At 42.7% G+C, this 16,602-nt stretch overlaps 3 protein-coding genes across 4 annotated transcripts in view; 1 reads left to right on the plus strand and 2 right to left on the minus strand.

The window, feature by feature from the left end:
* Positions 1-15,774, plus strand: part of mwh (multiple wing hairs) — a 29,554-nt gene extending 13,780 nt beyond the window's left edge. Inside the window, exons 1-6 of one of the 2 annotated variants that reach the window (XM_064685514.1) lie at positions 12,346-12,522; positions 12,646-13,050; positions 13,104-13,217; positions 13,356-13,550; positions 13,626-13,958; positions 14,021-15,771. In XM_064685514.1, the coding sequence (XP_064541584.1) occupies positions 12,491-12,522; positions 12,646-13,050; positions 13,104-13,217; positions 13,356-13,550; positions 13,626-13,958; positions 14,021-15,497 (2,556 nt within the window). In that variant the 5' untranslated portion in view covers positions 12,346-12,490 and the 3' untranslated portion in view covers positions 15,498-15,771. Of the gene's footprint in view, positions 1-12,345; positions 12,523-12,645; positions 13,051-13,103; positions 13,218-13,355; positions 13,551-13,625; positions 13,959-14,020 lie in introns of those variants that run through there. The other variant, XM_064685513.1, reaches the window with a different exon arrangement.
* LOC135430775 (lysozyme B-like) lies at positions 7,985-8,534 on the minus strand. The gene has a single exon (XM_064685564.1). The coding sequence runs from the start codon at positions 8,476-8,478 to the stop codon at positions 8,047-8,049; it is 432 nt and encodes a 143-aa protein (XP_064541634.1). The 5' UTR covers positions 8,479-8,534; the 3' UTR covers positions 7,985-8,046.
* A 130-nt stretch (positions 15,775-15,904) lies between the features above and the next one.
* On the minus strand, positions 15,905-16,348 carry LOC135430777 (lysozyme B-like). Its single transcript, XM_064685566.1, has one exon. The coding sequence runs from the start codon at positions 16,325-16,327 to the stop codon at positions 15,905-15,907; it is 423 nt and encodes a 140-aa protein (XP_064541636.1). The 5' UTR covers positions 16,328-16,348.
* Between the last annotated feature and the right edge of the window lie 254 nt (positions 16,349-16,602).

Below are 16,602 nucleotides of genomic sequence, written 5' to 3' on the forward strand. Positions count from 1 at the left end.
CAGACTTGCATATCTAGTTCCTTTCTAACCTCAATCAGATTTCGGAGCAGTTACTTTCGTTCTGAGAAGAGATCCACTGAAAAATTGCGAAAAAGGAATAATGGAATAATGGATTCTCGCTACATTTACTGTTTGTGTATTTAATCTTCGGCATTTTGAAGAGAAATGTTCTTTCTTCTGGCTTTTCTTAATAAATGACATTCTTAAAGTGAAGTTTTCGTCTTGGGCTGTTTCCATTCTCAACCGTCGACCGACGACCGTCGACCGTCGGTTGCCGTTTTTCCACAGTCGTAATTGGCTGTTTCTTCACATGTTCGTGTGCTTTCTAAAGCCATAGAGGAGATCGAAGAAAGACCAATAACAAATAACGCATAACGAAAGCAAGAATCGATCTGTCGAACACACAGAGAGAGAGAGAGAGGGAGGGAGAGAGGGAGCGGGACTTGGCTAGACTTCCCTTCCGTTCACTCACAATAGGCCGTTGACTTGGAGCGGTCAGTGAATTCTTAATGGGAAGAGGGAAAACACTTGGTGGGCATAATAATTTATACAGGTAGCCGACAGTAAATGGGGAACGTAGAACCGGGCTAAGGAAGTGGCAATGCATTAACAGAGAGAGACACACCGAAAGCCCGTCTCAGGAGAACAGGCTTGAGACAAAGCAGGAAATCAAAGACTGGAAAATTATACCGTCACAGCAGGGAGGGTAGGCGGGTAAAATTGTCAGCAGACCTTTTCCTTCCACCAAGTGCAAAGTTGTACTCGCTCTCGACTTTTTCCTATAATTTGTGCACATTAGCACAACTGGCCCCCAGCACATGTAATTGGCCCCGAGGGGCCGGAGTTCGGCGCCCCCTTGCGGCGACATGGTCTGGGTCAACTAAGTACGTACCCCCGTACTAAAAAAAACAATTGCTGCGGTTACCTGAATGCCTGACTTAAATCAGTCTACCGTAAAGTTATGGCGGTCTACACAGATAACAACCCGGCTTCTGATACCAGCCAGACGCAATGGCATCGGTTCGAGGGCTCAGATCATCTTCATACCAACTTGATTCGTACGCACGTCAGGCTTTGTGGCTGATTTAATTGGTTTTGCCTAAGAAAAGAGTGTGTGTAAAGGTGTGAAAGAACTTTACTAACACTGAGCAGAGGAAAATAAGAAAGCAGGCAGAGAAACCTGTACAAGAAGTCGGATGCATGCTTGAAAAAGGAAGGAAGAAAATATAAACTGAGTTGCTCTGGAACTTCCTTCTTTTAATAAAGGAATTATGCAAAATTAAAGTAATACTATTATATGAAACATTCTCATTTTTCATGATCATAAACAGCTTGGCCTAAAGCTAATTCACAGCATTTAATGGAATACCCTTATTATAAAAGTTGCTTACTAAATTATTCCCTTTAAGAGGCTCTGAGAGACATTGTTGTCTCTCTTCAGCTCTTATAAGAATCCATCCCATAGTTACTTAAAGCTTAAAGAATTTATCCCATATTTACTTAAAGCTTAAAGAATCTATCCCATATTTACTTAAAGCTGCAAGATTTTCTCCCATATTTACTTGAAGCTTAAAGAATCCATCCCATAGTTACTTAAAGCTTGAAGAATTTATTCCATATTTACTTAAAGCTTAAAGAATCTATCCCATATTTACTTAAAGCTTAAATAATTTCTGCTTAACTCAAGCTGATCTAAGCTGGTAAAAAATAAAATTATATGTTTCCGGAAAGGGAAAAAACTTACTTAAATAAGGTATTTTATACTTAGACTAAACAAAGCCGATCTTTAACGACTTCTGACACCGCAAAGCTGCAATTAAAGTCCTAAATTCTTGACATTTTTAGTGTATCCAAAGAAAAGTTCATCTAAAATAATATTTGTAATAAGATTTTCAGCTCACATATATGGCATTTGAATGTATATATATACCAAAATAGGAGCTATAATTTTTCACAATATGAACATTGCCCGAAATTCGATATATATCGATTTTGAAAAAACGACTAGAATTATCGACGATAATAAATGATCAATGATTAATATTCCTTATAATTAAAGTTCTTAAGGTCCTTATAGAGACAAATGTGGCCAGAGGGATGCTGATCAGGAATATATATATACTTTATAGAGTCAAGAGAGAGATGTTAGCACAACATCATTGTATGCAATTTTCTTTAACCATCTCGAAGTAATTGAAGTATTTGAACATCTTAAAGACCGCAAAACTTTCTATGCAGTTAGTTTTTTTTTGTATTATTATCTAGAGATCTCAGTTTAGCCACTTAGTTGACGGCTGCTCAAGAGCTTTGAAGTGTTTGCCACTCGAAAATCAAACTGATTTTAATATGCCCAACTCGAGTGCACGATGCCCAGAGGCAAATTAATGAATGCTCCGCGCGATAACCAGAGCTGGGGGATTCACTCTTATCAAAGCGAAATGGCAATCAAAGTGTTGGTCACGGTCGGGCTAACCGCTTATCAAAGCCAGCCGAGTGGAGACAGAAAGAGAAAGAGAAAGGGAGCTGGAGCGAGATCTAAACTCTAGACTTTGAATATCCAGTGTTCTCTGGATACCCTGGGATATATGGTTACTGGGCGTATATGGGGCGCATGCCTAGGCGCTGCTTAAACTTGCACAATGTCCGGAGGATTGGATTACGGAGTCGGCGCGTTGTTGTTTTCCAGTTGGTTAGGTAAACATGATCTTGACTTGTCATTGTCAGCGTTAAGCGAGCTGAAACGACGCCTGAACCCGGCCAGGTCGGCTGGCTGTGTACCACATTTTGGCATCAATTACCTGTCACCTCACAAATTGGACTCACAAATTATAAACATTTCACCTGCCAGCCCCCGAAAACGCAACTGTGTCAAGCGCACAGGCCGCGAACCCTGCTGTCATATTATTATTTCGACAATAAACCCTAATTATATTAGCCGAGAGACAGCTCGGTTGATATATTACCTCGGGCGGGCGGAAGGGAGGCTGGCGCACAGCAGGCGCAATCTGTCGTTAACAAATCGCGGTGAAAATCATAATGAGCGGCGGGAAAATTTTTGGTTTTCTTTTACTCAACCTCTACACCCTTTCGTGGCACTTGAGAGCTTTAAAGTCGATCCACTTTATATTAGCTACAGATATTTGCTTTGTGGAAAATATAAACAAAATATTTAGTATTCATTTTACAATATGATCTAACCTTTTAAAAACTAGAGAACTCATAATTATGTTATCCATAGTTTTTGTTTTATGGCAAAAAGAAATGTTTTCCACAACGAGAGTACGTAGAATAAACCCCTTATTCTATAGAGAGAAAAAGAGGACTAAAATAAAGTTCAAATGCGCTCGATTTAAATACTTCTTTTCAATTCTTGAAACCCATACTTTATATAAGTACGAAAAGTACTGAAAGTTAACTTACTTAAAGTCTTTAAGCCCAACAAATCTTAAGTTAAGAGACATAAGTCTCTTACATATCTACGAAAAGTACTGAAAATGAGCATACAAAATCTTTAAACACACACAAATCTTAACTTAAGAGTCATAAGTCTTTAACATAAGTACGAAAAGTACTGAAAATAAGCTGTAGAAAACTTTAGCTACAAAAAAATATTAACTTAAGAGTGATAAATATCATACGTAAATACGAAAAGTATTGCAAATGTCTTTAAACACAAAAATAAAAACTTAAATTAAGAGACAAGAAACTTGAAGCAAGTGCAACTCGAAAAGTACTGAAAAGTGTCTTTAAACACAATAATAAAAACTTAAATTAAGAGCCTATAAACTTGAAACAAGTTAAGCTCTTTTTCTACTAAGAATGAGTACTAACTCGAAGCTTGGGCTCGAAGTCCACCAAGTCTAGTTTCGAAGATCTTACAACAATATTTGTAAAATCTTAAATCAAGATATATAAATTTAAAAAAAGCACACTCCACCGATTTAACATATTGATAGAAAATATTCTGTTATGTTGCTCAAATTTATGAACTACTAATTTATTATTATTAGTTGTACTATAGATATAGATTGTATATTGAGGAAGAAGTCTTAAGTTTTTCGTTCAATACTTAAACTTAGTTATATGAATTTAAGCTCTTCTTCGCATAGTTTTAATTTTGATATTTTGTATAAATCTTTAATTGGTGAGTCAAGGCGCCCTTAGTCTATCTGAAGTATCCAACCACAGACAATGTAAAATCAGAAAAATGATTATAGATAGTCTATCTCTGTTGATTTGTCACTTGACTAGAGTATGCCTGGATTGCGTGGAGAGGGCATTTGGGCTTCGTCTAGCTGGGGTACGCACTTTCCAGCTGGTTTTAATTTCGAGTCAAGCACAAAGGCTGTCAAGCATGACAGCCGACTATCAAAAAGCTGTCCGGATGGGATCCCAACACAATTCAAGAGGGAACCGCGGACAGCTCTTGGGAAAAGTCTCGGCGAAAAGTCTCCGACTGCGACTGCGACTGCGAGTCGACTTTTGACAACTGAAAAGTGGCCACATTTCTCTATCATTGTTGTTGCTAAATTCTGTTAATAGTTTTATCTCATTTGTTAGTCGACGGTGTGTGGGTAAAAATTTACAACATTCACAAATGTGTTTGGTTTTTTTTCATTTCTGTGTGTGCGGCATGCAAATGGGCTAAAGAAATGGAACTGCCATGAGAACATTTCGTGTCAGCGTTGACTTCATATCTCTGACAGCATCAAAGCAAAACCACTTAAAAACGGGGCAAGGGGGGAAGAGTCTCTCCGAATGGGCCTTATTTCTCTCTTCTCTTTTTTTTTTTTTGCCTATTTTGTGTAACAACTAAAAACAATTTGGCAAGGTGTCGGCTTAGCACGAGGAGAAACTCCACTTTTTACTGCGCCTTTTATGAGCTGTAGCTGTCCAAAAAAAAAAAAAAAGGCGATGATAAATTTGTTGTGGCCAGCTAAGATGGCAGAGAGAACCCCTCTTATAGCCGCACGATTAAATGCGGATTACGTATGCGCGAAAGTTGACGGAAGAGAACCAAGGGCAATTCATCACCTGCGATTTAATGTCGGGCCAAGAAAAGCCTCAGATGTCGTGTCCAACTATCACAAATGACACTCATACTGGTACACTGACAAAAACAGGGAATTCTTTGAATGATTTAAAGAAAATTGTAAGCACAAATTTATGGAGTTTCTATTTAACATTGAAAGAAATTCTAGAAAAATACGCCCGCGCGCAATTAATTTTGAAATATATTTCCTTGCCTCGAGTGCAAAGGAAAAAGTCGTATTTACTTTATTGAATACACATATTTAATCATTTTAAACAAAATCTTAAAAAATTGTCCGAAAGTCTGAGCTGAAATTTTAGCTATGATCTATTAAGTAAACACATCGGCACACTAAAATACAAAGTTAGAGGATCCAACTCCCAGGCATAAGTCAATATTTATATTTTTATTATCATTTAAATTACATAATAAAAATATTGACTCATATTTCTGACTGGGGCCTCGATCCCTAAACTTAGTATTCAGTGGAGACGATGCATTTATCAGATACTTGGTAAAGCCATAATATATGTAAAATATATATAGTCATATATCAAATATATATCTATACATAAATGGACGAATGTATAGAATATAATATAAACTCTATTATATATTATTAAATATATGTATAGTTTTTTATATAGTTATTTTATTATATATGTATATTATTTATTAATTATATATATACATTTTATTTTAGCCAATATCTTTAACAAATAATAAAGCACAAGGTTAAACAGAAGGAAACAAAATTTATGTTTCTTATGATAAATATTGTTTATGGACTCTGATCTGCCATAAACAGAACTTTAACAGACTATTTTGCACTTCATTTGGAGACGGAAATATCAGCTAGACAAATATAATTTCGCCTTGAAATAAATATGCTCGTCTAATGTAAAATAAGAAGTTCTTCGGGCTCAAATTGGTAATTTGAGCGGAAACCGGCTAAAAAACAGAAGCTGTTCGTTTTGTTGACAAAACTGAAAGACAAATACAAAAAATAACAACTTGTGTCTTATAAAAAGTCATTCAACTGCATGGCAGACCCTTGAGAATTTGATACAAATTGATACAATATGGATGTCTCTCCGTCTGCCTCTCTGTCTGTCTGTCTGTTGAGTTGTTTAACATTTTCACTGCTTTTGTGGATTGAAAAATGTTCAATAACATCAACAACAACAACTGCGACGACGACGACGATGACATGGCCTAAAGTAAACTGAATATGGCCAAGTCGATCTCAGGCGATTAGACAGAAATGGTAATACAAATAGACCTACATTGGGCAGACGCCTTACACGTAATTGCATTAAAATTGTTTTTTATTTAATACTTGTTCAAAAAGTGAAAAGAGTATATTGGTTTTGTGGCATGTCTGTCTTGCTGTCCAGTTAGAGAGTTGAAAAAATTCCCCATTGGGTGCGTTTATTGCTCAGTCTTACGGCTAGTTTGTTGGCATTTTAAATGAGAACTACTCTTGAGCTCTTCTTGAGATCATTCCAAAAATATATATAAATATATCATTCCAAATATATGTATTATTAGCGGGTATACCCCGTGCACGTGGCACGTATAAAATAAATTCTCTGAAAGATCTTTGAAAATGATTTAGAAACCGATCGGAACGTAAACAACAAAAGTTTCATACAAACGTTTTTTCGCGCTTTTTCCACACATGCGAGTGGAATTTCCCAAAAGCCCGTTTTAAAGTGCACCTACATCACATAAGGTAACTACAATCACCAATCAGTCAATCAGTCAATCAATCAGTTAGTTAGTCAGTCAGTCAGTCAGGCAATCAGTCAATCAATCGGTTAGTCAGTCAATCAGTCAGGACAATCAGTTTTATATACAGAGATATTGTGATTTGAGCTGGAAATTTGAAATATACATATATTATCTCAAATATCACAAGCAGAATAAGTTTATCATTTTATATAGATATATTGATATTTCATTGTCCATAATATCGACAGATAGATATTTTGTGAGATCTGACTCATTAAACATTTATAAGACCTACACCCCACACCCCATAGATATTTGATGTAGATCATATAGATAGATCAAATCGATACCCCCCACAGTTCTACTTAAAATTGAAATAAAATTATATTTGAAAGGAAGAGCTTTGCGCTTTGGTATGTGCACGCCTTTTAGTGTGATAGATAGATTCTGAAAATATGTAAAAGATCGGTCTACAAAAAACGAAGTTATTGGAGGACGGTTTCCCTATAAAGTGGGGTTAAGACTAGAAGAAGCGCGGCGAGGTTATGTGTGTGTGTGTGAATTGTGAGTCTATATATAGGCAGCTAGAATGTTTCTTCTGTTTCTTCATTTTTTGATTACACGAAATCTATGTGGATATGTGGAGCTCCAAGTCGTTGGCTTCTGTCTGCATTCAATTGCCAGCTGCTGCTCGGCGTCTTCTCTCTCTTTCTTCTCAGAGTCTCTCCCTCTCCCCCTCTCTCTCGCCCTGTCTCTCTCTCTAGATAAACGCAACGATAACGGCATGCTTTCATACGTAATTTGTTTTACGATTGGAAATTAAATTAACTTGTTTTGCAGCCATTACCAGCAACAGTCCGACTCCGTCTCCGTCTCCGAGTCCAACTCCGAGTTGGACTCTGGCCATGCCCAATGTGGATGGCTGCCTGTGGATGGACGTCAGTTGATCGTTTGCCATTTTGCAATCATTTCACATAGATAGCGTTCGTTTTGGCCAGGTAAAACTGTCATAATGAGTCGGTTATGTGTGGGCCATTATATAAAATTTCACTTTTCGCCACGCGGCCAAAAAGGCTCGTTTAACCGAGAGCGGGGACAATTTTAATGCAATTTCTTCAAATTGCGCACAACCCTGGCCCGAGACACCATCATAACGAGTTCATTAATCGAATGATCACTGTACTGCACAAAATGTTGGTCAATAAAGCAAGTGGAAAGTCTATTATACAATCCGAAAGATAACACGGCTTTATTTATGGCACAAAATTCGATCTTCGATCTCATTTGAAGCAGTCGTCGATGCTGGGCAGATTGCCGCTGCAGTACTTCCAGGTGGACCAGGCGGACCAGCCCTGCTGGCCGAGCACCTTCTGGGCGCACCTGACCGACTTGGTGATATCGTCCGAGAGCAGCGCCTTGCAGCTCAGGCCGCAGCCGTTGCTCGACTTCTTGCCGCTGGGCGGCTGGCACCAATAGCGATCGTTGATCTGGAAGATGCCGTAGTCATTGGATCCGTCCGAGTTGGCTGGACCCACTACGCCGGTGCGATAGGAGCTCTCGTGCTCGGCAATGCAGGTCCACTTGCTCAGCTGATCCCGCGGCACGCCCAGCTTGGCCATCTCCCGGGCCAACGAGCAGCGGTCCATGGTGCGACCCAAAGCCGGCCCGGCCCAAACCAGAGCCACCAGGAGAACAACAATGAAAGATCTCATCTTGCAGTGGAAGGTGCGAGTTGCGAGACTTGCGACTGTTCCCTCTAGCTGGCATCGATTGCAGTATTTATAGCTTGTGGGGCAGTTGGGCAAATAATTGAACGACACAAAAATGAGGGCACAACTAAATTAATTATAGTATTTGCCAATATTTCCAATGTAAATACGGGCGATAAGAAGAATCAACTCAGCCGATGAATCATGCTCCTACAATGCATTACGACTCATTAGCCAAGCTGACACAATCTCAAATGCGTTGCGCTTGCAGCTAAACACAGCTGCTGAAGTAGAAGACTATATCTTATCTTATATAGTTTCTAGATATCAGGTGTAATACGTGAGCTGGTAATTCCGGAAAATATATTTACATTGGGGCAACTGCGAAACGGGGGCTCGAACCTCAGACTTCCCCATTGCTGTACTACATAATATTAGTAATAATATAAAAATAATTAGTAATAAATTAGTAATATAATATTAGCTGCTATTTAAAAGAATGCTTACTAGTATGCCATAATTAATATATATATGTTGCAAATAGAGTATACAGTACGTTCTAAGATTATGAGAAGTTTAACTGGAGTTCGAACCAGCATGAAGATCAAACCCCTCAAAGGGCCAACCTTTTAAAAGTCAGCGTATTTCAGTAGTTTATATTAAATTAAATTTCATATCAAGGCAGCTTATATTGCAACTACTTTTTCATAGTTCGGCTTACGGTTCGAACCAATGACTTCCCTTAAGGTTCAGTTCAGCCAGCCTAACGTCCTGGCAAGCAACTTGCTGAGAAGGCGAAAAAGAAGGAGGCTTAAAAGACCTACCCTACAGATCTGGCTAACCAACGGCTTTAGTGAAGCAGACCCTCAACAAAATAATCTAGCCCTAACAGAAAAATAAGGTTCAGTTTGAGAACCTAAATTGCCACTTAAATAAGTCTAGATTTGAGCTCGAGATTTGTTTTGCCAGATTCTGTAAATTTTTAAATGCAACAAAAGAAAAGGAAAATTAAATTAATATCTGGGCTTAGCTCCACTTTATCAAACTTATCCAATTTAAGTTTAGTTTCTTGGTAAATTAAAACATGGGAATTCCTGGCTTAAGCTTAATGTTATTAATGTTATTTATTTAAATATCCTTGAGCTTATTAACCATAAATTTGCTTAATTGTCTGGAAAATCAAACAATTATTAACAATAAGCCCAATCAGCCTTAGATCTTTGCATGTCGAAGAACTCTCCAACTAACAATGATGTAAGTCCTTATCTAAACTTTGGCTGCACGCGCCACTCCCAGATGATCTTCGATATGATATACATATATATATATATATGCATATATATATCTTATCTGCATTGGGCTAGTTAATCGCGGAAGAAGTTTCCTAATTTTGTTTGGGGCATTATTTATGCGAATTACTGATAAGCCGCAGCCCATTTGCGCAGCCAACCATACGAGTACTCACACTCACACTCACACTCACACTCACACTCACACTCACACTCACACTCATATTCACATTCATATTCACATTCATATTTATACTCGAATCATGACCTCGCACGCATCTTTGCAGCCACAATTATCTTTTCGACGTAACTAATTCCAAATATTTAGCCAGCTGGCATTGTCTTGGCTTGGTGGGGGACGGGAGGGGATGGGAGGGGATTTGGGTTGGGGTTCGGCGGGGCTTTGTTCACGCAATCTGTGAGGTTGCATGTTTTGTTGTAGTTATTTATTCATTGTGCGGCATTTGAGTTATTTGAGTCTGAAATTGCATTTGAGTTTTTTTTCTTTCACGTGCAGAGCTCGTTGGCCAAATTCCCAGCTTTGGCAAGTTTAATGTCCGATCGTCGACTAGACTCGGTTTAACTAGCAATAAAATCTATTTTTTTAGCTACTTGACTTCACTTGACTCGTGCACGCGCCGCCGTTTAAAATTCAAAAACTCAAAGATTTTTCGCCTTATCATTTAAAGTATTCCATGACTCTTCGGAATATTATAAAAAAAAAAAAGACTCACATCAGATATCATTGGCATTGACAGGCGGTTAAAGGCCCTTTCTAAGTAGCCCAGCTGAAATGGAAAAAAAAATAAAGAGACCCAACGAATCTCAAGCCGTGGCCCATTGTAGACATAACAACAATTATGCTAATCAGGCCCAATGAGGTCTTTACCTTTCTCTATCTAATTCAATGAACCTTTGTGAACAATGTTGAAACATTTGTTGTTGTCAATAAAAACTGAAAGAAAAAAACACCAAGCTTACACATGATCTTGTGGAATTATTAGATCATTACCAAGAGATTTGGACAGGTTTGCGTATTTACGTCACTTGGGGCACTTAAGCATATGGCGCGATCCCGTTTTATATAGTATATAGTCTAAAGTTTTTCATTGATAAAGCATAAACTAAACACAGGTAACACTTCAAAGTGGCATACTTGAGTTTAAACAATATTGATTAATGAATGAAGAAATGTGCCGAATATTATATGCTGCGTAATAGAAATATTAAACAAATAATCGATCATAGAAAAAACATAAATATCAATATATACATATATATATGTTTACAACTGAGTTTTCTGTACATTTTTTCTACATATTTATTTTTTTTTTTAGGGTATTTGACAGTCGTACCTTTCGTTGCTAATCTAAATTTTGATTAATTTATATTTGTTTGCAATTTGTTGTCTTTCATATCAAAAGTTTCCAGAACAAACCGTCTATTTGTTTATTTATTTTTTGTCAGCAAACTTTGTTTAGGCAGATAAGACAAGGCTTTGATTAATGTAGTGCAACAAAAAGAAAAATAAAACTAACTTTAATCAAAAGCGATTAATACAGTTTATAAGTGCATATGCCAATTACAAAAATTCACTTTTCGAATTAATTGACAGTTGACAGACGGTTTCTCAAACAATCTGGCAACACGAAATGCTCTCAATTAAGTTGGCTGCGCATTAAGATTCCCGGTTCACAGCTAAATTTGATGTGTACACACTTAACTCGCGGCTGCTGCCTTTAAATGCATTTCCATTAGGCGCTCTTATCTACACGCTGCATCGACTGCGACGACGACTGCGACGCCGACGGCGACTGCGACTGCGGCTGTTTGGAGTGCGCGTCCGTCATCTTGTCATGCATGCTCTGCGCCTCCTGATCTCAATATTGTTTTTATTTTCTTTTCAAATTGATTTATGCAAATTCAACGCGTCTCGCTTGTTTTCAATTTACTATTGCTGGCCACTTGTTTTTTGATTTTACTCTGATCTTTCGACACTTTTTCTTTTGGGGCCTTGAAAGCTGTCCGTGCGCTGTGGGAAATGCCGGCAAATTGCAGCCGCACACATATCGCTGGCTCGTTGCTGCTTTAATCATCAATAGCAATAACAATTACCCATTGCCAGAGACCTCCCGCACATGCCAAGGTGTGCGCTGAAGCGCGGCGCACCTGTCCAAAGAACCAAGAAGAAGAAGTAGAATAAGTAGAAGAAGAAGCAATTCCATTGGCATGCAGAAAGAGACGTGACTGATGCGTTTTGATTGATAAATAAAATGAAATGTTGAATTTCATGGCATTTGCATTGAAGCACGTCATAATTTTAGCTCATTTGCATATGGCGATGCGCATTTCCAGAAGTTACCGTTAGAGCGCATTGTCAGCTAACGGTGCATTCGATCTCTCTCTCTCTCTCGCTCTGACTAACTAGCTGGCCGTTTATCTGAGCGCCTGGCATCAGTGAAAGTGCGCGCCTTTAGTTCGATTCGTCTATAGACATGTTAATTTTTTGACAATATTTTCGCTTACGCACCAGAAAACAAATAAAAAATAAAAAACCGCATTGAGTAACAAATCAACGTCCGTTGGCGATGCGACGTTTCCATCTGGCGCGTTAATCAGTTGACAGACGCCGAAGGAAGCGGCCACAGCCCACATTGCCCGTCGCCAGGCCGGGTGTCATTGACAGCAACTGGCTAATAAAAATAAAAATAAAAATAATTCAGAAAATGCTTAATAAACTGAATGTCTTGTTTTTCCGGTGCGTTACGTGCGGACAGGCGGACAGGCGGACAGTCGCCCAGGCCAGAGACCTGTTTATAGTTTATTTTGAATGCAAATTCAAGTTCTTCAATTTATTTGATTTTCTCCTATTTACTTCCAGTGACAGCTCCACGCTGCAGCGTGCACAGATGGCGCCCAGCGTCTGCGAAACTTCGCCCAAGTTGCCGCCACACAATGCTGCTGCTGCAGCTGCTCCTTCTCCTGCTCCGTCTCCGGCTGCGGCAACGTCCAGTGTCAAGTGCGGCGGGAGCAGCTTGAATGGTTCGCTGGCTTCGTATAAGATGGCCGGCTCGGAGCAGAGCTGGCCGCAGGCGCCCGTTTACAGCAAGGAGAATCAGCGTCCGCCCGTTTACAATCCGGAGGATTATGTGCTCTCCCTGCGCAAGTTAACCAAAGGCAGCGGCTCCACCAAAGTGCAATCGATCTACGATGTCAGCATCAATGGCCATGCCAAGGAGGATGCCTACAAGTCCGCCACGCTGCCGGCCAAGCACTCCGGCTACAAGTAAGTGCGTCCAAGTCTGTGGCAACTACCTGACTCATGTGCTCCTTCCACAGAAGTCCCATTCCGGCGCCGCCGGAGAGCGACAGCGAGATGTCCCTCCGACAATTTGGCTCCATAACCGATCTGCTGACCAAGCTGCGCGCCGATCTGAGGGTATCCTTTCCCAGGTAAATTCAAAACGAGTCTCTTTTCCTTGAATCTCGAATCCTGAGCTGGAGCGAGACACACAACCTGGGAATATCTACTTAATGGAGCTGAAGTTTCCTCCTTCTATACCCTTTCCATATTGTTTGCCCCATTTGCAGCTTTGTGCAGGAGTTCGTGGCCACGCCCTCGGATGGGATCAGCCATCTGCTGGAAGTGCTGCGCGCCATCCAAATGGCGCAGGCGAGCAATGCGCCCGCTCCGCTGGCGACGGCGGGAGGCACCAATTCCTTGGCCATGTCCCGCAATCCGCAGAGCTATCAGCGCCGCGCGCTGCTCGACGAGCTCTCCTGCCTGTGAGTAGCCACCCAGCCGGGCAACTCGCTCCTCCTCCTCCTCCTGGCTAATTCTCGTTGTTTTTCTGCCCGCAGACAATGCCTGAGCATTTGCTGTTCCCGCTCTCTGGATGCCATAGCCCGTTTAGGCAATACGCCGGTTGGTTTGATGCCGTTGGCCTCCTCGGCGACGGGTCAGGGCATACGCGGACGGATCCTGGCGCTGCAGCTGCTGGCCGCCGCCTGCGATCGCCAGCCGTTTGGCCAGGGCAATGGGGGCCAGAAGATCAGCGCCGCCGGCCACACCGCCGTCTCGGAGGCCATGTCCACGCTGCGGCTGCGCTGCAGCGAACCGGTTCGCTTCCGGCTGCTCATCGGCATCCTCAACAGCGGCGGCGGCTCCGGCGAACTCCAATGCGCCGGCATCAAGTGAGTTGAAGAGTGGAAGACTTTCCGGGAGCAGCTGCTCAACATTCGCTAATTCCTTGCAGATTCCTCAACACGTTCATCGAGAGCGCCGTCAGCCTGCAGCAGAGGCTGTATATCCAGGCGGAGCTGTGCCAGGCTGGCCTGGAGACCGGCACGCTGGCCCGCACCATATCCTCGTCCTCGCCCTGGCTGGACGCGCTGCGCGCCGAGATCAAGCGCTTCAACGAGCTGCACATCGACGTCGACAAGATGCTGGCCCAGGCACGCGACGCGGATCGCGTGCGCAGCCAAATGGTCATTCTCGAGCGTCGCGTCCAGATACTGCACGAGGAGAAGACGGTGCTCACGTCCATGGAGCGACGCCTGCAGGAACGCTGCGCGGAACTGCAGCGTGAGATCTTCCGGCTACAGGGCGCACAGGAGTCCAATTTCAAGCCCGTGGAGGCGCATCAGCCCGTCGCCCTGCCGCGCCAGGTGACGCCCAACTCAAAGACAGCGGCGGCGGCGGCGGCGGCGACGACGGCGACGGGGGGCAGCAAACAGAGCTGCTCGGAGCACGAGGATGAGGGCATCAGCAGCTCCGAGACGGGCGCCTCGCTCAGTCCAGTGCCCATTCTCGTGCTGCCCACCAAGTCCAAGCGCAAGACGAAGCGGGCCGAGAACGAGGACGAGGACGACGATGCAGCCACCATCGAGGATGTTATCGGGCAGCTGGACAACATAGTCAGCGAGGCGGAGAAGCAGATAGCCAAGCACCATTCGCATCCGCGTGTCCTGGAACAGGAGCAGGACATCGTGCCGGTTAATATTGTGCCGCAGCCGCCGCGGAAATCGCGATCCTTGGCGCATCTGGTGCCGCGCACGGACTGCTCCGACCAGGAGAACTCCCATTATGGCATGCTGATGCCGAGCGACGCGGCGGCCGTGGAGCGTCTGGCCGCCATGCAGACCTTCTTCGATGAGGTGGACTACGAGGCGACGCACACGGATCCGCATGTGTCCTCATCGGATATGCCGGAGGCGGAGGCGAATGCCACCGCAACGGCCTACAATGCGAGCACCAATCGGGAGCTGCTCGACGTGATTATGAATGCACGCCACGACGAGCACGATCCAACCATCTTGGCCCTGAGGAACAGCAGCCAGGAGGCTGCCGTCAAGTCGCCAGCTCCGGCTCCGGCTCCGCCGACGCCGCCCGCCCAGCACTTCAACGGAGTCTTCTTTATGACGGGCATGAACACGCCCCAAAAGTACCCCAAGCCAGATCTCACGGCGGCGCTGCAGGCGCGTCGCGTGACCAAGAACGTGGAACGCCTGGAGGCGGCCTTCGCCTCCGGCTCCCACGACGGTAACCATGTCGATGCGAGCATCGTGCGGGAGAAATCCCGCAGCAATCAACAGATCTATTTCAGCAGCAATCCGGCCATGCGCATGCACGAATATCCCGGCTCCGGCCAGCTGACCGGCAACATATCCGCACGCACGCGCTCCTATACGCACGGCTCCAAGGTGACGGACCTGCCCTCGGGCTTGTACTAAGGCGCCGCCGCAGTTGCGCCCAGCTTATCCAGCTCCTGTGCAATACAAAATCCACTCTTAAGCTTACGTCTATATATATGTTAATTTTTTTTGATGTAATTCAATTTTTATTATTTTTAATAATATTTAGTATTTCGTAGCATAGATTCGGTGGCAGCTTCAATCGGGTCCCTTAGTCTTAAGTCAGTTGGAATTAGCTCATTTCCAGCTTAAACACTTTTTTACTTTTATAATATCAACTATCAATATTTATATTTTGCATACGAACAATAAATACTTTAGTAGACAAAACAAAAAATAAAAGGTTTTTTGCTGCAAGAAAAAATTAAATCTTTTATAATCTAGCCTCTCTATGCGATTCTCATGAATTCATATAAGGCATGATTTATTAGAGTTGAGAGTCGAGCTTAGAAGCAGTCGTTGATGGAGGGCAGAGCACCGTCACAGTAGTGCCAGGTGGACCAGGCGGACCAGCCCTGCTGGCTGAGCACCTTCTGGGCGCAGCGGACGGAGTGGGTGATGTCGTCGGTCAACAGGGCGTTGCAGCTCAAGGCGCGCTCGTTGTAGGAGAAGCGACCGTTGGGAGGCTGGCACCAGTACAAGTCGTTGATCTGGAAGATGCCGTAGTCGTTGGAGCCGTTGTAGTTCTCGGGACCGACCACGCCGGTGCGGAAGGAGCTCTCGTGCTCGGCAATGCAGGTCCACTTGCTCAGCTGATCACGAGGGACGCCCAGGTCGGACATCTCGCGGGCCAGGGAGCAACGGTCCATGGTGCGACCCAACGCGGGGGCGGCAAAAGCCAAAGCAACCAAAACAATGAAAGCCTTCATGATTGAAACTTCAGAAAACTGATGTCGAACGTCCCAAGAGCTCGAGCTGTTATAGGCCGGGAATATCTCAAAATAGACGCTATCTGCGATACGGAAAATGCCACGGCGCAAAGAAACTTGCAGGAACTTTAATCAAAGTGTGTATACATTCGGCGATCGCAATTAATATGAAAATTGATAAAAGAGTGCATATTCAAGATTCGAAATCTCTTTGCGGCAATCAATTATATAAATGTGTTTATTTAAAGTGATTAGTGATAATAAGAAACGAAAGC

Source organism: Drosophila montana, unplaced genomic scaffold, assembly GCF_035044405.1.
Source record: "Drosophila montana isolate Dmon_TW-CO22-7 unplaced genomic scaffold, ASM3504440v1 contig_3083_1, whole genome shotgun sequence".
In the NCBI taxonomy this organism is placed as follows: Eukaryota; Metazoa; Arthropoda; class Insecta; order Diptera; family Drosophilidae; genus Drosophila; species Drosophila montana.